At 55.4% G+C, this 20,125-nt stretch overlaps 1 protein-coding gene across 9 annotated transcripts; it reads right to left on the bottom strand.

Moving 5' to 3' along the window:
• Positions 1-75: 75 nt before the first annotated feature.
• Positions 76-13,767, bottom strand: LOC309610998 (glutathione S-transferase theta-4). 9 transcript variants are annotated; one of them, XM_082354669.1, is made up of 10 exons: positions 12,699-13,495; positions 11,944-12,260; positions 10,941-11,028; positions 8,916-9,097; positions 7,719-7,842; positions 6,572-6,659; positions 2,462-2,612; positions 1,613-1,789; positions 1,353-1,400; positions 76-502 (listed from the first exon to the last, which is right to left on the bottom strand). In XM_082354669.1, the coding sequence occupies exons 3-10, from the start codon at positions 10,963-10,965 to the stop codon at positions 305-307; spliced, it is 993 nt and encodes a 330-aa protein (XP_082210795.1). In that variant the 5' UTR covers positions 10,966-11,028; positions 11,944-12,260; positions 12,699-13,495; the 3' UTR covers positions 76-304. The 9 variants fall into 9 exon arrangements, with proteins under 9 accessions (XP_082210795.1, XP_082210793.1, XP_082210794.1 ...); XM_082354667.1 differs by lacking the exons at positions 11,944-12,260; positions 12,699-13,495 and adding an exon at positions 13,613-13,767; XM_082354668.1 differs by having other exon boundaries at positions 11,944-13,495.
• Positions 13,768-20,125: the final 6,358 nt, after the last annotated feature.

Below are 20,125 nucleotides of genomic sequence, written 5' to 3'. Positions count from 1 at the left end.
CATCCATTTCCTTGGGGATCTTTGGTCTCACTATTTCATCCATTAGTGAAAGTAGAGCACTGAAGTCATCAACTCTTATTATTGACAGTTTAATCATGTTTAACCTTTAATTTTCAAATTCTTTTTGCAAGCTGGGGGGACTCGTGACCGCCCCCCAGACCCACCACATCAGACGTGCGTCCCAGGCTCAGCAACCGTGGTGGTTGTTCCAGTTCTTTATTAGGCAAACAGTGATTTTCAGCGTCTTCCCTAAGGTAGGAGGCGCCAGGGGCTGAGCCGGCCAGGCCCGCAGGCTGGGCTGCTTCTACTTGAACTTCTGCAGCAAATCGCAGATCCTCCCCTTGACCATCGGGTCCAGCGTGGAGCAGTCCCACTCCACCAACTTCACCAGCCGGTCGTGGGCCTCCCAGAAGAGGCCGGAGCCGATGGCCAGCTCCACCCTCATGCGCCACTCGGCCAGCTTGGAGCTGTTGAGGAAGACGTTATGGTTGCCCGCCATGGGCTGTGGAGAGACAGAGAGGAAGGCATGGTCAGCCTGTGGACCAGCCCCACCTGGGTCCCTCCTATAGCTGCAGGGCTCTCCCCATCCGTCCCTGTGGACAGTGAGCTGGCTAACCCCTGAGGCCTGGTCAGGGGTCGCAGGCCATGTAACACATGTGGGGTGGGGATGGAAGATCCCTGGGGGCTCTCAGTCGCTGGTCTTGCTCCAAGGCTCCTGAATCCCTCTCTAAGGGACCCCTGGCCCAGGGGTTCCCACTTCTCCAGCATGAAACCTCCCAGGGGTCCTGCCCTCTTCCAGGGAAACCCCTTGTCCCCAGATGAGGGTGGGAGGAATTCAGTTATTTTTCCCCCCTGTTGAACCTCCCTCTGTGATCAAGCACAGGGGCTGGGACGAGAAAGCCATCAGGCAGCCTAAGAAACATGCACACAAGATGTCTGGGGGGTTGTGGGTTAAATTTAAGGGGTTGGGGGGTGAAACTTAGGGGACTGCACCACCTGGGACAGAAAGATTGGAATGTTTTTTCCCCGGTGCTGGTCCACACTGCACACTGACCAGGGCCACTTTGCATACTGGCCAGGGTCTCAACACCGTCCTGCACACCAGCTAGGTCAGAACTGGCCACCCTCCCCTGCACACAGAAACCACATAAATGCCGCCCCACACCCAGGTGTGTCCCCCCATGCACAGCGGATGCCCCTCAGACCCAGAGCCAGGGAGCTGCTCTGTACAACCATCTGTCTGGAGCTCTGGAAAAGAGGCACTTTGGCTGGAAGGACACTTTGGAAGCCTCTGGACAATTCCTGGAGTGTCCAGCGGGAGGAGGAGGCATCCAGGATCCTGGCCGACTGACCAAGAAACAGTGTGTTCTTCTCCTTGTCCCACGCTGACCCTCCAGCTCCTGCCCCCACGGAGGACTCTTGGTGAAGCATGAATGACCACGATCCTCCCCGGTTCAAAACCTGTTTCCTGTGGCCCCCGGGTCAAGGTCAGACACCCAGGCGTGGCTCCCACAGTCCCCATATCTCCCTTCACCAGCCTTTCTGAAAGTTATGGTCACAGAGGAGTCCCTCCTCTGCCCAGGCTCCAACCCCCCATCACCCCACCGCACACCTGCATCATCTCCACCAGGGCTACCAAGTCGGCCAGGGAGATGTTGTCCCCAGTGATGAACATCTTCTCCTGCAGAAACTTTTCCTCGAAGAGCTTCAAGTTATTCTTCACCTCTGCCAGCACCTGCTCTGTCTTCTCAGCTGGAACTTCCTCACCCGCGATCATCGGGATCAGCAGCTGGCCAGGGTGGGGGAGGGGAGGGAGAGGAGGCCATATCTGACCCTCCAGGTCTCAGTACCCTTTTCTGCTAGAGAGGTGGTAGACAGTACCAAGGATGTAAAGTGGTGTCACCTCTTTTAGCAGTTCTGATTGGTAGAAGTTGCCTGGGGCCCTTGTTCAGAAGGATTTGAGGTCCCAGCAGGAAAGAATCCTATGACTGATTACTGATATCTGTCACAGGCATAGGATAAGAAGTAGGGACACATGTACTGGTTATTTGTCATCTTCAAATTTGGTAGTCTTTATGGGCCCTTCGACTCTGGGGGTTTTCTGCTGGTTTTTTTTGGGGGGGGGGCGGTTTTGGCTGCATGGCTTGCGGGGTCTTAGTTCCCTGACCAGGGATTTAACCTGGGCCACAGCAGTGACAGTTCCAAGTCCTAACCTCTGGACCACCAGGGAATTCCCAACTCTGATATTTTCTAGTTTGGAATGAAATGTCTTGAATCCTATCCTGGCTTCAGTGATACCAGCCCCTCCTGGGCACCCCTCACCTTGTCTTTATAAGGCTCTTTCCTACTCAGTGGTTCACATTCCCCACAGCTCTATAAGGCAGGCAGGAAAGGGAGCCGTGGAAATGAGGCTCAGGGAGGGAGGGACACTTGCTTGAGCCCCCGCTGTGGCCCCGCTCACCTTGATCCAGAGTATCTTGTTCATGGGCAGCTGAATGGCTGTGTGCTGCCAGGCCATGAACTCATCCACGCGGGCGCGCGTGTGCAGGTCTGGCGGGTACCAGTGCGAGGGTGCACTGTACTTGCGGCACAGGTAGAAAAGGATGGCCACGCTGCAGAGAGGACAGTCAGGGCGCTCCTCTGGCCTCCCCAACCCTCTACACGAACCATCCAGCAGGGCTGGGCCCAATGTGGGCCCTCCAGCCACAGGTGGGCTCTAGGCACTGGCATCCCACCTGGAGAAGGATGAGCCCCGAGGGCCCCGGGAAAGGCAGTCAGTCCGCCCCCATCAGCGAGGGCAGGGAGGGGCCCTGCGGGGCAGGTGGGAGTTGGTGGATGGCGTCAGGAAGGGCAGTCCAGACAGGGCACAACACGTAGGGAAACACGGGATAAGAGGGGGCGCGGGAAATCTGGAGAAAGCAGAACCCATGAGTGACAGGGAGAGGGTGGGCGGTGGGTGGGGAGAGGTCAGGGACAGCCGGAGATGGCCTGCACCGCTCTGTCCATGCCCACCGCCCACTGCCCCCACCGCCACACCTTCCGTGTCTCCTGATCCTGCACCTGGAGGTTGCGGTCCTCAACGCTTATTCCCTGCCTTCAGCCCTCCCGGCTCCCACACTGGGAGCTCAGATACCAAGCGGGGCCCACACACACCAGCACGTTCTCTGACACCCCCTGCCCCCAGGGTGAACCAGAGCTTCCTGTGACCGGAGGAGCCCCACCTCCTGGGGGACAGGCGCCCGGCCCACATCACAGTCCCTGGGATGACCCTGGAATGGGCATCTGGCCTTTTGTCTGGCCAGCACCCTTTCCCCCACTTTTCCCGCAGGGACCCGCTCCACCAACAGTGATTCTGGCCCGGGTGACTGGCAGTCATGGGTCCCAGTGCCCTGGCCAGTGAGAGGCCCACAAGTAAGCAGGTGACTCGACTGGGCTCATCCCTGTCCTTCCTGAGAACTTCAGATCACCCACGAAGGAGGGGTTGCTCGTTTTGCGAGGACCAGGTGCTTCAAAGATGAGGCTACAGAGCTGTTGCTGGTGGTGGGAATAGGAGAAAATGCTGAGAAAAGCTGGCAGGTGGGATGCGGGGGAAAGCATCAGCACCACCATAGCCAGGCCCAGATTCCCCTGGCTTGTCACATCCCCCAATAAACTCAAACTAGTTGAGCTGAGTTTCTGCCTTGCGTGGCTGGTGTCCTTACCCCTCACTCAGTGCCCTAATAGACACCTGTGGGCAGAGGGGCCAGGAGGCTGGAGGGATGGGGGAGGGGTGGGTCTTTGGAGAAGGCCTAAGGGGGATGGTAGTGGATTCACAGCCGTTCTAAGGCCCAGGACTGGGAGGTGGGAGGGAAGGACCAGCAGGGTGAGAAGGTGGCATAATAAGAAGGCCAAGGGCAGAGGTGGGGTCCCTGCTCTGGAGAGAAAACCAAGGGTGTGGCTGGACAATCACTTGGTAAAGGTATTAGGCAGGTGACTTGTGGATCTAAGGGACCATTTCAGCAGAAACACTGACAGCTTGTACTGAAGGAGACAGATGGGGTGAAATGAAAGAAGGTTGTCAGACACCTCTGTGAAATGGGCTGATGGGGCTATTCAACCTTCAAGAAAAGGAAAGAATAACCCAGAGGGAGGCTCAGGGGCCAGTAGGGCTGTCCTGCCACCACAGGCCTGGGGTACTGGTTCTAAAAGGTGGGGCCAATACCCTGATAGGCCCAGAGGACAGAGTATGGAGCTAAAGAGGATGATTTTGTTAAGAGAGAAATGAAAGGCCCAAAATGGAGTCACTTGTGCTAAGCCCCACATCAGCAAACCGAGACTCAGTACCTTAACCTAACTGCAGTTTCAGCCTCTCCCAGGAATGTGACCTTTAACCAGTTAATCTGGAATTACCTGGCCAGCACTAGTGAGGTCATCTGCCTGATAGACCCCTGGCTTCCCCAAAGAAAGGTGATCTTGACTAAAACAATCCAGTCTTTGCTAGAAACTTCCTTTTCCTGCCTCCTTCTGCCTATAAAAAGCCTTTCATTTTGTACAGCTCATCAGAGCTCCTTTCTAGATGGGATGCTGCTCTGTTCATGAATTGTTGAATCTTTAATTTTACTCAGTTGAATTTTGATTTTTAACAATGCTCAAGCCTTAAAATCGAATGCAATTTGTCCTGCCAGGTTTCAGACGTGCTGGGGATGCACGAGCCTTTTTTTCCTTCCTATCCTTCTGTTTTGAAATGGTAATGTCTAGCCTATGCCTGTCCCCCCACTGTATTTTGGAAACAGGATAACTTGTCGTCTGGTTTCACAGGTTCAAAGATGGAAGGGAATTTTGCCCCAGGATGAATCAAACCCTGAATCGCACCCATACCTGATTTGGATGATTTAGAGGATGGCATTTTGGACTTAAAGTTGATGCTGGGATGATTACGACTTTTGGAGATGCTGGGATGAGGTGAATGTATTTCACACATGAGCAGGACATGAATTTGGGGGGGGCCAGGGAGCAGACGGTTATGAGTTGAATTGTGTCTTAATACCCAGTACCTTAAAATGTGACCTTATTTGGAAAGAAGGTCTTTACAGAGGTCATCAAGTTAAAATGAGGTCATTGGAGTAGATGCTAATCCAAAATGACTGGTGTCGGGACTCGCCTGGTGGCACAGTGGTTAAGAATCCGCCTGCCAGTGCCGGGGACATGGGTTTGATCCCTGGTCCGGGAAGATCCCACATGCCTCGGAGCAACTGAACCCGTGTGCTACAACTACTGAGTCTGTGCTCTACAACCTGTGAGCCACAACTACTGAGCCCATGTGCTGCAACTACTGAAGCCTGTGCACCTAGAGCCCGTGCTCTGCAACAAGAGAAGCCACCACAATGAGAAGCCCGTGCACCGCAACAAAGAGTAGCCCGCACTCACCGCAACTAGAGAAAGCCCGCGCGCAGCAACGAAGATCCAATGCAGCCAAAAAAAAAAAAAAAAAAAAAAAGACTGGTGTCCTTAAAAAAAGGGGAAATTTGGACACAGAGACATGCACAGAGGGAAAGCGATGTGAAGAGACACAGGGAGAAGATGGCCATCTTCCAGACAAGGAACACCCTAGGCTACCAGAACCTAGGAGAGACCTGGAACAAATCCTTCCTGGCCCCTTCATGGCGAGCATGGCCCTACCAACACCTTGATTTCGGACTTCTATCCCAGAGCCATGAGACAATACATTTCTGTAGTTCTAAGCCAGCCAGTCGGTGGTACCCTCTTACAGCAGTCCTAGAAATGTACCTAGCCCTGGGCCACCCAGAATTCCATGGTCCACTTGGGAGATATACTTTAAGTTATGAGACCACCTGTGAAGCAGGCTGAGAAACAATGAACCCTGAATCTTACCAAACCTTGAGATCCAACTACCAATTTACAGGAAATGAAGGGACAAAACCCATGTTACACGGCACCATGAGGATGCAGTCAGCAAAATTTAGACCATTGGAAATTCCACAGGACAAAGGAGCCGGTTTCTTCAACCACGGCAAAAATGCAAAGGTCCAAGGTGGGGCGTGGAGGGGGCTGGTGATGAAAAGAGACTGAAGAGGTGGATCAATCAGCTGCACTCTTTGCAGCTTATTTGGACCCTGATTCCAAGGCACGAACTGCAAAGAAAATATGTCTGAGATATTCAGAGACTGTCAAATATGAACAGGATATGTGATGAAATACAGGAATTATTGTTAATTTTATTAGGTGTCATCATGGTATTGTGGCGATGCTTTTTTTTTTTTAAAGAGCCTTTATCTCTTAGAAGGTCATTCCTAAACATTTACAGGTGAAGGAATGGAGTGGCCAGGAGGCAGGGGAACAGAGTGGAGTATAGATGATGCAAAATGGGCCCTTGGGTGGACCACTGTTGGAACTAAGGGGTGGGTACATGGGTTCGTTATACTCCTCCTTATTTACTATTTACTCTACTTGTGTATGTGTGAACTTTTCCAGAGTAAAAAAAAAAAAAATCAATAGGCACCAGCAGGAGGGCTGCCACTGAATCTCCCAGGAAGAGCAGACACATGGTGGGAGAGCCAGGGAAGACCGTTACCTTTCGGATAAGACAAATGTTCCATCCTTGAGACTGGGCAGCTTCCTCAGGGGGTTGATCTCGATGTACTCCTTGCTGTGGTGGTGACCTGAGAGGGGCAGGAAGGTCTGAGGCTGCTGGGACCCCAGGGAAGAGAGACCCAGGCCTCCCAGAGGCAGAAATGCCTTTCTCTCCATTTTCTCAAGAAGGGAAAACTGAGTCCCAGAGGAAAACCATGGCTCACCCCAGGTAAGGGGGCAAATCAGCGGCGCAACAGGGACCAGGTCAGGACGCCTGCCCCCATCCCAGGCTCCGTGACCAGGACAACCTTTTGGCTCACAGAAGCTGGAGGCCTCCAGCCCTCACCCCCAACTCTGGGCCTAAAGCCACAGCCTGTGAATCAACAGAAGCCCTGGGGGCCTGGATCCCAACCCTAGGCCCCCTGCCCCTCTAAGGGGAGCAGGGCAGGTGCCAGCACAGGAGCCCCAGCCCCCGCACACAGATGGAATCCAAAAGAGAGCCTCCATATGCACTCAATCCAGGTGATCCGAACAGAGAACCCTATGCATGGGTGGGGGGCGGGAGGGGGAGTTTTAACTCTTCCTTGGCCAGCTGCCTCCATTGAAAACACTGCCACCCTGATAATGTCCGGGCTCCCGGGTCTCCTCTTCTGTGTTCTGGAGGCTCCAGCCTCTGCAAGCTGAGGTTTTAGAGCCGCTTGGAGTGGTGATGGAGAGTGGGGCCACGGACCTCACCCAGGCTTGGGGGTCACCCTGAGCAGGTCTGAACACTTGGAGCGGGGGAACGGGTGTGGATGGAAATAAATGAGGAATAACCATGCGCCTCTGCGACCTCTGCCAACCTAATTGGCAGGTGCTGCAGCTGACGAGGTACTGGGCACCCTCGAGGAGAAGGTGGGACGCTAGGTGGGGGCCCCTCCGCCCCTCTTCTTCCCACTTCCCCCCGGAAGAGCCTGTTCATCACAGTGGGGCAGAGTCCGTGGGGACCAGCAAAGGCAGGCGGGGCAGGAGCACCACCAACAATTCCCTTGGGAAGCTTTTCTTCCCCTCTGGACTTTGTGGGGGTCTCCTCTGTCTCTGTCTCCGCTTCTCAGAAACGCCCCGACCTTGTGTCCTGCCTTCCCACCCGGGCAGCTGCAGGTGCCGACCTTTCAGCAGATCCACAAACTGGAAGTCGAAAGGGATGCTGTTCTTCCTGGCGAAGATGTAGACAGCGCGGCACGACGCGGACAGCAGGTCCAGGTAGAGCTCCAGGCCCATGCTGGGCCCCTGCTGCGGCCAGCAAACACCCAACCTCAGCCAAAATGCAGCCTGTGCCCTGGTCCTGTGTCCACCAGCCCAGGCCCAGGCCCCCACGTTCTGGAACCTCTTGTTCACTTGGTGTTGTCATAAGGCCGGGAAGCCTGGAATTCTCACAGCAGCAAAGATTCTGAAGAAACCCAGGAACAGGCTGGCGAGAGGCCCGTGGCTTGGGGCCAAGGGGTCAGGGGTGGCTGTGACCTTGCCCTTCCCCTCCCTGGGGGTGCCCGTTTGTACTCCTGGCCCGGGTCTGAGAAGGGCTTCCACGTGGGCGCTCCCGGGGCCAGGCCTTCATGGCAGAACGTAATCGAAGGGGTGTTGCAGGGTCCAGAGTGAGGACGGGATGAGAACTAACCCAGGAGGGTTCCAGAAGCAGGGAGCGGGGGTACCCACAGGTCAATCTAGCCTGAACTGTGGCTAGAAACGGGTGGGGAGAAAGAAATAGGAGCCCAGGGGGCTGTCAGGGCATTGGGGTGACGCCACAGGGGACTCAAGGGGCCACACAGAGGAGACCAGAAACTTCCAGCCTAGGTTGGGACCGGCCGTGGCCAGGCCGAGCACCTGGACTCGGCACCTGGCGGCAGAGGAAGGTCCCTGTGGGGGCCTGAGTGCTGCTCACTCTGAGCTGCGCGACTTCAGGAGATCCCCTGACCATTTGGAAATGGGGAGAGCCCACTTCCCGGGACAGAGAGAGGCTGGACACGAGTTGGGGGCACACAGAGTGTTTACTGCAGATGGCAGAGCGCAGGGGCGTGGCAGACCCTCAGCGGAGCCGCTCCTTCACCCTCTGCACAAGCTTCTGGGCCAGCTGGGGGTCCCACTGGGCCTCTTGGGAGTCCCGAGGCTGAAGCACTCACCTGTGGGCCTTCTGGACGAGCTCAAGGCCCAGGGTGGCCTCCATATGGGCTCGCCACACAGCAAGCCGGGGCCAGTCTCAGAAGAGGTCGCAGCCGACGGCAGTGGGCTGGGGAGACAGGGCAGCTGGGGCCTGGGCTCAGCCTGTGCCCACAGCAGCCCCAGAGGGCAAGTGGGCAGGAGAACCTCACCTGCATCAGCTCTGTGAATGCCATCACATCCGCCAGGGAGACCTGCTCAGTGGCCAGGAAGGGCCTGGCCGCCAGGACCTCCTGATCCAGGTGCTGCAGAGCAGACATCAGCTTCCCCAACAGCTGCTCCAGCTGCACGGCATCCACAGGCTGCCCGGAGAAGTGGGGCAGGAGAGACTGGGCTGGGAAGAGAGGCGGCAGCTTATCTTGGGGCCCTCCAAGCCTCCTCAACCTCCTCTTCACCTCTCCCTCAGCAGCCATTTATCAGCGATGCCCTCTGGGGCTCTGCGTTCAGAAGGATTCTGAGGTTTCATTCAGGCTCAGGGGAAAGAGAGCTGTGATAGATTAGTGATGTCTGCCCAGGGCAGTAGACGGGAGTTGATATAAGGGCCAACCGGTCCCTTCCAGCTCTGGGGGTCCTGGGTCCTACCCAGGCAGGATAGGGCAGGGAGGCTCACCTTACACAGGTAGACATTGGTGGCAGGCAGCTGGATGGCCGTGTGCTGCCATGCCAGGTACTCATCCACACGGGTGTGGGCCTGCAGTTCAGGTGGGTACCAGTGTGCCTCTGTCTGGCACTTGTGGCTCAGGTATAAAAGGATGGCCACGCTGTGGGCAGGAGGTGTCAGAGATCTGCCCACCCCGCCTGGGCGGCTCCATCTCTCACTAGCAGGGAGATTTGACTGTGCCAGTGCTCCAACTCCACCCCCTGGGGAGGACCTCCCCACAGCCATGTCCCCTCCAGGTGGCATCTTCCCCCACCAAACTGCTCCATTCCTCCCTTCCAAGCTCTGCTCCTCCCTGGGTTTCAAGCCCCCTCCCCCCTACTACTACAGCCTGCTCTCTGCCTGGGGACCCAGCTCTCTGGTATCAGGGTCCCTACTCAGAGGGAGGGAGGTAGACCTGCCACAGACACCCCATCCTAGGGGGTCTCCAAGTTCCCTTCCTGGGCCAGTTCTACCTGGTGCTCAGAGTCTGGGGGAGGGGCTCGGAGGGTCCCCCACTCTATTGTTTTTTGGCCGCACCTCACGGCCTGTGGGATCTCAGTTCCCCAACCAGGGATCAAACCCGAGCCCCTGCAGTGGAAGTGTGGATTCTTTTTTTTCTTCTTTTTTTAAATAAATTTATTTATTTATTTATCTTTAATTTACTTTTGGCTGTGTTGGATCTTCGTTGCTGTACACGGGGTTTCTCTAGTTGCTGTGAGTGGGGGCTACTCTTCATTGCGGTGCGCTGGCTTCTCGTTGCGGTGGTTTCTCTTGCTGTGGAGCACAGGCTCTAGGTGTGCAGGCTTCATGAGTTGTGGCACGTGAGTTCAGTAGTTGTGGCTCGTGGGCTCTAGAGTGCAGACTCGGTAGTTGTGGCACATGGGCTTAGTTGCTCCATGGCATGTGGGATCTTCCCAGATCAGGACTCGAACCCGTGTCCCCTGCATTGGCAGGTGGATGCTTAACCACTGCACCACCAGGAGAGTTCCAAAAGTGTGGATTCTTAACCACCGGACCACCAGGGAAGTCCCCTGACTCTTGATCCCCCTTGGGCTCCAGGCACTTGGTGCCCAGTTTCCATCCTCCGACAAGTTCTGGGAGGTGGTTACCTTATTACCCCATTTTACAGAAGAGAAGCCTGGGGCATGAAGCTCTGTGACCTGCCCATGGGCAAAAAGTGAGGACAGGGGACGGGCATTCAGAGCCCAGTGCAGCCCCAGGGCTGCCCAGCTCCTGTGACTCTGAAAGGACATGTTCAGACATCTGGGGAGGGGCTCCCCTCAAGCCTGGGTCTTCCCCGGTTGCATCCAGGTTGTCCAGGCCTAGGGGGTGGCCTAAACCCACTTCCACTCTGAAGCTCCCAGCTTTAGCCCCACAGCAGCCCCCTGGTCCAGCTCCCAGCCCTCCGAGCTGAATTGGCTGCAAGGAGGAAGGGGTCCAGCAGTCTGGAAAGATCTTCAAGCCAGGGGCTACCAGCTTTCTGTCTGCCTCCTTCTGCCTCCCCCTAGCAAAGACCCCCAGACCCAGGGCACCTTACCTCTCGGCCACCAGAAAGTCCCCATCCCTGAGGGCAGGCACCTTCCCCAGGGGGTTCACCTTCAGGAATTCGGGTTTCAGGTGCTCCCCTGGGGGGCAGAGAGCAGAGGAGGCTCAGCGCAGGGTCTGGCCCCTAGGCGCCCCCTCCATGGAGCCCACCTAGCTCTGCCCACCCTGTGCCAGCTCCACAGGGTGCATCTCGAAAGGGATGCTGTTCTTCCTGGTGAAAATGTAGATGGCACGGCAGGGGGCTGAGTACAGGTCCAGAAAGAGCTCAAGCACCATCCCTGTGCTTCCCATCGGCCCTCTACTCAGGTCTCCAAAATGGGGGCCATGGTCTGGTCCATGCCCCTCCCCGAAGCCTACTCCCTCCACAACTGGCTGGGCGCCCAGCCAAGCCGCCACACCTCATGGCCTCTGCCCCTGTGAGGGGTTGGTCACTGGTTTTTCAAAAGCAGGGTCCCCAGCCTGGTCCTTCTCCACCTTCATGGGGCGATGCAAGCCGGTGGACATTCCCACCCCTGCTCTCTTCATCTGGCTGGGACCACCTCCCCACTCCCACCCCCACCCCCGCTTCCCTTCAGTCTAGGCAGCTTTCACTGTTCTTCAAGTCCACTATGACGCGCACGTCAGGTTCTTAAGGATTTCTGTCTTCCCTCCCACCATGCCTGTGCCACATACACCCCACACACACAATCCCACACACTCACAGAGTCATACACGCACAGAGTCTCACACACACACACACACACACACAAACACACACACAGACACTCCCATGCCCACCCCACCCCTCTGAGTAACTATCCCAACTTCCTACTGGGACCTCCCTCTGCCCTCCTCCCGTGCCCCCCGAACCCCCGCCCCTCAGGCTCAGGCCAGACCCTCCATCACCAAGTGCTGTCCCTCCACCTCCTGCATCTCTTACCCCCCAACCAAGACCCCGATGGCCTGGCAGCCTCACCAGCTTCCAGACTCAGCCCTGCCTCCATCGAGACTCTCACCCTGGTGCACACAGCACAGGACCAGAGGTTTCCTTTCTTTCTTTCCCTTTCTTTCTTTCTGTCTTTTTATAAATTTATTTACTTTATTTATTTTTATTTTTGGCTGCGTTGGTTCTTCGTTGCTGCGTGTAGGCTTTCTCTAGTTGCGGCGAGTGGGAGCTACTCTTCTTTGCGGTGCGCGAGCTTCTCACTGAGGTGGCTTCTCTTGTTGCAGAGCGTGGGCTCTAGGCACACGGGCTTCAGTAGTTGTGGTGCATGGGCTTAGTTGCTCTGCCGCATGTGGGATTTTCCCGGACCAGGGATCGAACCCATGTCCCCTGCATTGGCAGCAGGATTCTTAACCACTGCGCCACCAGGGAAGCCCCTCCCTCCCTCCCTTCCTCCCTTCCCCTCCTTTCCTCCCTTCTTTTCTTTTCTTTCTTTCTTTCTGGATTTCCTCTTTATTTCTTCTTTCCTTCCTTCCTTTCTCCCTTCCTCCTTTCTTTCTTTCTTGATTTCCTTTCTTTCTTCCTTTCTTTTCTTTCTGGATTTCCTCTACCTTTCTTTCTTCTTTCCTTCCTTCTGTTTCTCCTTCCTCCCTCTTCCTTTCTTTCTCTTTCTTTCTTTCTGGATTTCCTCTTTCTCTTTTTTCCTTCCTTCATTCCTCCCTCCCTTCCTCCTTTTTTTCTCTTTCTCTCCTCCTTCCCTTCTCTCTTTCCTTCTTTCTCACGTAAGGAACCCTGGGGGACTGCCCTCCCTTCCCTGCCCCACCCCACCTATAAGCAAATAAATCACTCTGTTGAAAATAGAAACGTGGGGACTTCTCTGGCGGTCCAGTGGTTAAGACTCCCCGCTTCCACTGCAGGGGGCGCACTTCCATCCCTGGTCCGCGAACTAAGATCTCGCATGCCCAGGGCGCAGCCAAAAAAAAGAAAGTAGAAATGTGGGTAAGGGAACCCCGAGAAACTTGAAAGCATGGTGTGCTTTCACCTGTGCTGTTTCGGACGCTTATGGGCCATTCCCTAAACGTTTGTGTTTGGGCTCGCGGTTGGTTGTAAAGAGCCCTTGACTATAACACAGAGCGAAGGCTTTGTGATGATTAAAGACCGTGCGTCGCGTCCTCTCGAGACCCTGCTAGGATGCAGCCACGGAATAAGAAGCGTTCTTCACAAATGACAGGAAAAGGCCACCGGAGAGGAAATGCAAGAAAATTCCCCAGGTTTACGCCTAAAAATGTAAATCCCCAGTGAAACCAGCCTGAGAATCTATCGGTAAGGAAAAAAGCGCAACGCAGTAGAAAACTGGGCAAAAGATAATAACTTTTTTCTTTAAAAAAAAGAAAGAAAATCAGTGTTTTTCTTGCATTTGCTGTTTTTCCAGCGTCTGACTCAAAATAGTCAATATGCCAGAGTAGCATATTTGGGGGTGACTGTTCTGACTTCCTTCAATTATAAACACATACCTAACGGCAAACACCAGATTCCCGAGTGTGGAGGTTGAGGTGGAAGCACCCGAGGGCTTCACTTAAGCCCGACCCACGCGGGGGATACAGGAGTAACTTGTATATTATTCTCTATAATAATAATTATTATTATAATAATAACCTCCATACTAATAAAAATAATAATAATAATAATAATAATAATAACCTCCATACTAATAAAAAGGTCATTGCAAAAACAAAACTTACGCCAGACGGCCCTTCTCTTGGACGCGTGCCTCATGCCGGCCCTTGGCACAGCATTTTATCAGACCTCACTTTGCCCCTCTGGCAGACACCACCAGCACACAGACCCTCGGGCCGCCAGGATCCAGGGCCCCCCGGCTCCACGGCCCCCCTCGGCCCCGCCCCGCCGCGCGGAGCACGCCGGGACCTGCCAGCCCCGCCCCGCCCCGCCCCGCCCCGCCCCTCAGAGCACAGTCTCTCAGAGCACCGCCCGGAGCGCGGAGCATGCTGTGGGCGGACCCACCACCTCTCAGCCCTCGCCCCTACCCGCCCCCGCGGCCCCGCGCGCGGAGCTTGCCGGGAGGGGGGTTGCCACGGCAACGGTCGGCGCGCGCTGGACCGTTATGGTCTGGTGACACGCGCGGCCATTGTGCCCAGGGCCCCCGAGAGCGGTGGGTGGTTCTGCTATTGCCGGGCGGCGGCCTAGGCTGAAGGGAAGGGGCGGGAAAACCACCCGGGAGGGGGGCCTAGAAAGCGCCGGGGCCTGTGGGGCGGAAGGGAAGGGTCTGGGGCCTCGGAGCTGAGACCCCGCCGGGCGAGGGCAGAGGGTGCAGTCTCCGGCCGTGTCGAGTGGAAGGAGCTGTGCACAGGGTCCCAGAGGGGGAGACAGGAAGGCGCGAATAGAAGAAGGTGGACTCAAAAAGTGGAGGGAAAAGGGGAGGCGGAAGAAACAGAGCTGGCAGACCTCCCAGCAAAGCTGAGTCCATGGCGTCATTCCCCAGCCCTAGACGCCCCATCGCTGAGCAAAGCATAATAGACCCCTACTCATTTTTGGAATGTCAATATTTTTTACGCACAGGATAGGGGAGGGGAAGAACGGTCAGGGAAAGGGGAGCGGGCAGGGAGGAGACCTGAGTCAAGAGCCCAGTTCTGAAGCAGGAAGGGTCCTCAGAGGTTGCTTTCACGTGTAGGTGGAAGTCTGACCACAGCTCTTTCTGGCGCCTAGAGCTCTCTTAACCACTCTGAGTCTTGCCTCTACCTGTGGGAGACTTACCTTTGGGTTAAGGAGGGGAAAGAGGAAGGGACAGATGGACAGTAGCAACGCAAGGAAGGGATGCCAATGGGAGGAGGAGAGATCACCATGGAAGCCCACCCTGGTGAGACCTAGAGACTGGTTTTAAGAGAAGTCCCTGTCATGACAGCCCAGTCCCACCCATTTCAGGGCTTCTGGGTGAGGTGGACCAAGTCTAAGACTAGGGGGTCCAGGCAAGAAGCCTCACAGTAACCCTTGTCAATAAGAAACTTCACATGGGACCCCCCCCCCCATCTTGTTCATGCTTTGTGGACACGTTACTGCTGATCACGCCAGGGAACATCACAGTTGGAAGGTTATTGAGTTCCCCAAAGTTTTCTGAGGCTGCCCTTGTCATCTGTAAAGTAATTGCAGCTCTACCCTCTCCGGAGGTGGTTACAGAGACCTAGTGAGATGCTAAAAGTGCTTTTAAAGGGTATGGGGCCCTGTAATGCAAGGACGTGTTACCAGAAAGCCCAGTCCACGTGGCTTGGGGAGCCACTGGGGAAGGAAGGGACTGGAGCCAAACTTACCCAGCCAGGGCCTGCTGCCACCACTTGCCAGCAGGGCCAGGTTGGCTTGATGGGCTGCCAGTCTGTTTGCCCTCGTTCTCCCTGTCCGTGCTCTGGGTCCAGAGACCTGGATTTGAATCCTGGATTTGTCACTTACTAGCTGAGTGATCTTGGGCAAGTCATTTCACCTTTCCTGCTTAAGTAGAGCTAAGGTGGCCTGTGAATGAAACCATATAAACGGAGGCATTTCTGGCTCCAGAGGAAGGCTGCTGCTGTTGGGGAGGAGCCCTGGCCAGGAATCTGTTAGAGACAGTTATTTTGTCACCAGCTGGAATAGCATGGGACAAAGCACTGCAGCTGTCTTGACCTCACCAATTGCCTTGACCTCATCCCTCATGTTATGCTGTCATTTTCAACACTGTCGCCTCCTTCAGCCTTAGCATTGGCCTTGGCCTTAGTTTCCTCCTGTGTGACTTGGGGATGATGATTCCTGCAGGAATCAGTAAGCTTGGAATAAGGAAGCTTTCAGGTCACATTACAGTTCACATGCATTAGGTGGGGTATTCAGTGCTGAAGAGCAGCAAATTCGATGGCCTGGTGTGAGAACAGAGCTGTGGAGAACATCAGGGGCCCGTTAACAGCCAATAAGAGTCTGACCCATAAGCACCAGGGCGGGGTGGGCGGGGTGGGGGTGGTGGGCGTTGAGTCTTGACTAAAGAGTCGGTTGGAAAAGCAGGCTTAACAGAAAAACCAGGTCATTGTCAACACACTCAAGATGATAAGCAACCTTTTTTTATATATAAAGCGATTATTTAGATTGAGAAATTATGAATTTTAAAAACAAGTACCACAAGCTCAAGAAAAATATCCTGACATTCTTCTTAACTGCTGGACACACCTTCACCTTTCAAATACTCCCTCCCCCAGCCCCACCCCTGCACCCCTGCAGACTCTTTGATTACCTTTCATTGTGACAATGATTTTATATTTCCTACACAGAAGAGGTGATTCCCCCACGTCTCCTTTGGCAGTAAGTGTGTCCCAGAAAGCCATTTATGCACCAAGATGTCAGACACAGGAGTGACTTCAAATCCCGTGGACATATCCCACTCAACCCATATATTAGTGATCCCCCAGTTTTACCTTCCCCCTTAGCCACATCCCAAATGCCCAAATGCTCACGGGATATGTGTGATGAAGGAAATTTGCAGTGGAAAAACACAATGGGCCTCAACCAACTTGTAAAAGTATTTTCTGCAAATTTTCCAAAAGCACCTGACAACTGAAAGCATGGCTAGGGCCCCTGAAGGGATAAGCACATGCCCTGAAGCTTCAGCTCTGTTTACTTTGGCTGTAAATCCCCCTCTGCTCTGAGTAATCACAGCTGTGCCAGGCTCAAGTTTAGCACCACCGGAGAGTTCAAGGGAAGATAGTGTACACCTTTGACCATTGCCAGGCACTGGTTCACTCTCTAATTTTGCCTCATTTTGTGTTGACACACAGGCTCCCACACCTACCCACCCTGCTCTCCTCCTCCAGTACACACAGCAGGGAGGTTCCTGGCATTTGTGCCCCCCCCCCCAAAGCCCTCCTCTGGACAAGAAGAGGGTCCTTGGCCCTGAGCAGAGTTCTCCCTGCTGGGCCCACCCGCCCTCTCCTGCACACACAGGGCTGGTCAAGCTGATCCTTGAGCCACAGGCCACTTCCTGAGCGGCAGAGGGGTGGGAGCCGGCAAAGCTGATTCCTGTTCAGGTCCCAGACAAGTCTGGCAGAGCCCCAGGCCAGCTCCCCTTAACCTGCCTGTCCTCTGATAGGACAGGGGAGGGGAGACGGGAGAGGAAAAGTGTAGAAGAAGAATTGGAAGAAAAGCAAGAAGGCCTCGGCTTGGGAGGGAGGGCAGGGGGGTGAGGACGGGCACCGGTCCTGCGGCTAACTTGCTGTGTGACCGTAGGGGAAATCTCCTACTTTACCTCTCTGGGCCTCAGTTTCCCCTTTAAAGTAAGGCCACTAACACCTACCTCACAGGGTTGTTGTGAGGATACCACGAGGTAATGTCTGGGGAAATTGCTTGGGAAATTGGGAAAGGCCACTCACATGGGAGCCCCTCATTATCCTTTTGGCTGAAGGGGGACAGAAGACCTGGAGGCCCTGGACCCGGCCTGGGCCTTGCCTCTTAGGGGAAGCCGCCCTGGCCTTTACTCAAAGCCGACCCTGCCTTAGGCGGAGCAGCAGGCGGTGCCCCTGAGAGCACTGGCCTGAGGTCAGAAACTCCAAGCTCAGTAAGTGAGTGCCCCAGGCCATTGGAAAAGCCTGGAAAACTGAGGGGCTGCTGTTCTGGTGCAGCCCCAGCTGCCTCTCCAGGGACTGCAGGGAAGATGAGCAGCAGAGGCCGGGGACCGGGGAGGACAGCCAGCACAGGCGGTGAAAGGGCAGCCGTGGGGCCCGGGCCAGGCAGTGAGGAGCAAGGGGTCCAACTCAGCAGGGGGCTGCGGCTTGGCGCTGGCGGGCACTGGCGGGAATGGGGTACAGGGGCCTGCTCGCTTGCCCCCCTGGTTGGTTTTCCTCCACCTGGTACCTGGTGCCTCCATGATCTGACCACAGTCTGCCTCTGCCAATGTGTGCAGAGTGAGCCCTTTAAGAAACAAAAGAAGCTTACCTGAAGTGATAGTTTGGAGTTCATTTCTGGCCAAGAGCATGGGTGTTGGGTTCTGGGGACGGGCTGGCAGCGGTCAGGGCAGTGAGGCCGCATGGACGAGGAGGAGGAGGAGGCCAGGGAGGAGGTGGGGACGGGGCGTGGGGCTGGGACGATAGGTCAGCAGCCTGCTGGAGGCCTGGGGCGATGGAGAGAGACCGTCCCACGCTGGGCAGCTTGCACCCCTTCACCCCCAAAGAGAGCGAGGGCGGAGCTGAGCACCCACAGGGCAGGCTAGGCCAGATCCCGAGAGAGGCCCCAAAGGAGCCGAATCAAACCTGCCCACTTTCTTTTCCCAAATTCATGGGTCGGCGCTATTGCTGCTGCTTGCTGAGCAGAGTGGTGGGTGGGAAGGGGTGGGAGGGAAAGGGCCCTCAGGGCCGCCTCAACTGTTTCCCAGGGGGAGGGGTGAGGGCCCCATTCCATCCATTCCCCTTTGGGGCCCGTGGGCAGTTAATATTCCCCCACCTCAGCCGCCTCGGGATGGGCCAGAACCGGGCATCACTGAACTCCAAGGGCACACTAGAACCCAAACCAAGAATTCTCTCCCTAACCTTTCCATCCTAAATTAGGGCCAACCTCAAAGTCCAAATTTGGCTCAGACGTTCTGCAAAGAGATAAAATGACAAAGATACTCCAATTAAAAGTCAACATAGGGCTTTCCTGGTGGCACAGTGGTTAAGAATCCGCCTGCCAATCCAGGGGACGCAGGTTCGAGCCCTGGTCTAGGAAGATCCCACATGCTGCGGAGCAACTAAGCCCGTGTGCCACAACTACTTAGCCTGCGCTCTAGAGTCCACGAGCCACAACTACTGAGCCCACGCGCTGTAACTATTGAAGCCCGCGCACCTAGAGCCCGTGCTCCACAACAAGAGAGGCCACCGCAATGAGAAGCCCGCGCACCGCAACGAAGAGCAGCCCCCACTCTCTGCAACTAGAGAAAGCCCGCGGGCAGCAACGAAGACCCAACGCAGCCAAAACTAACTAGCTAACTAAATAAATAAATAAATCTATTTTTTAAAAAAAGTCAACATAGAAATGCCCTCTCTCGTGAATTTCCTAGGGTGAAATTCATATCAAAAAATTAAATTCCTTTGCCCTTTTAGGTTAAAGTTCAAGGAAATAAAAACTAAAAGTCTTAAGGTCCGAGGATTGAAGCCCAAAGCCTTCCCAGAGAGCCCAGCTGTTAACTCCCTCTCCAAGCATCCGTGCCAGCCCAGCCACACGCATGGCTCCTAGAATGGGGTTCTTCTCCACACCTCAGGATTTCCGCTAGCCTGTCATGTGCCCCACTTTTAAAGGATTCAGAGTTACTAGGCCCTGCCTGCCACAGGGAAATCAACCCCTCGGGCAGCCTGCAGGCTGCTGGGTGTCCTCAGAATCCAGCCAGTACTCAGCCCCATGTGGATCTCTCTTCCTGCTGGCTCAAGACCCAGGCAGGGATGGAAGGAGAGTGGACAGGAAAGAGGATGCCAGCCCCCGACCCCACTCCCTGAGGGTTGGACCTGGTGGAGGGTTAGCTTAGCCCAGTGGACGCTTTGGGCGGGGCAGGGAGCAACTTTGCGTTCCTTCTCCTCTCTGAGCGCATATGTGCCACTCCTGCCTTCTCACAAATGGCTGTGGACAGCCCAGCTGTAGAGTCTCATTTACGATACCTTCTTTCTTCCAGAATGTTCGAAACCTCGTAATTTTCGGTTTCCCTCTGGGCACCCAGGGCTGAGCTCTGCCCAGTGTCTGTGCATCCTGCCTGGAGCAGGTTCCTGAACCAAGGGCCAGGGAGCAGCCGCTCTGCCCGGTTGATTCTCAGGACACTGTCTGTTCTCCATCTGGGATACTCCGGCCTGGCGTGGCAGCTGTTTCTGCAGCCTCGTTTCCGGTGCGAGGCTCTGTGCCCTGGGAGCATGCTGGCTGTGCTGCTGCCTGCGGCTCCAGGCTGAGCCCCGTGCACTTGTGCTGTGTCGGCTCCTGGCGGTGGTTTCATCCCTTTTCCTGACCACACAGAGGGCTGGCCGTTTTTGTTGGATTCCAGTGCCTTCCCTCCTTTTAATACTTTCTCGCCCAAACATTTTACTTTTTCTGACATATTCCTCTAGATTTTGTCTCTTGGGGTCTCCCAGGGCAAGAGAAAGAAAAACCAGTCAACTCCGGCTTGGTCACAGCATCCACTGTTGAAATAGCCCCAGGGCTCCACCCCAGAGACCCAAGAGTGACGGTCCATCGGCCACTCTCCCCGCTGCCGGCTCCTCTTGTGCCTGGCTCTG

Source organism: Balaenoptera borealis, assembly GCF_965194805.1.
Source record: "Balaenoptera borealis genome assembly, chromosome: 14".
Lineage (NCBI taxonomy): Eukaryota > Metazoa > Chordata > Mammalia > Artiodactyla > Balaenopteridae > Balaenoptera > Balaenoptera borealis.
This window is presented reverse-complemented; position numbering and strand designations above follow the sequence as displayed.

Bases quoted from the DNA above. Each gene is read 5' to 3' on its own strand.
- LOC309610998 (XM_082354666.1), bottom strand. From the start codon at position 13,646: ATGAGGCACGCGTCCAAGAGAAGGGCCGTCTGGC. The intron at 6,660-7,718 runs GTCGGCACCTGC...TGCCCCTCTCAG, and splicing joins GTTTGTGGATCTGCTGAAAG to GTCACCACCACAGCAAGGAG. The intron at 1,790-2,461 runs GTGAGCGGGGCC...CACCCTGGCCAG, and splicing joins ACAAGATACTCTGGATCAAG to CTGCTGATCCCGATGATCGC.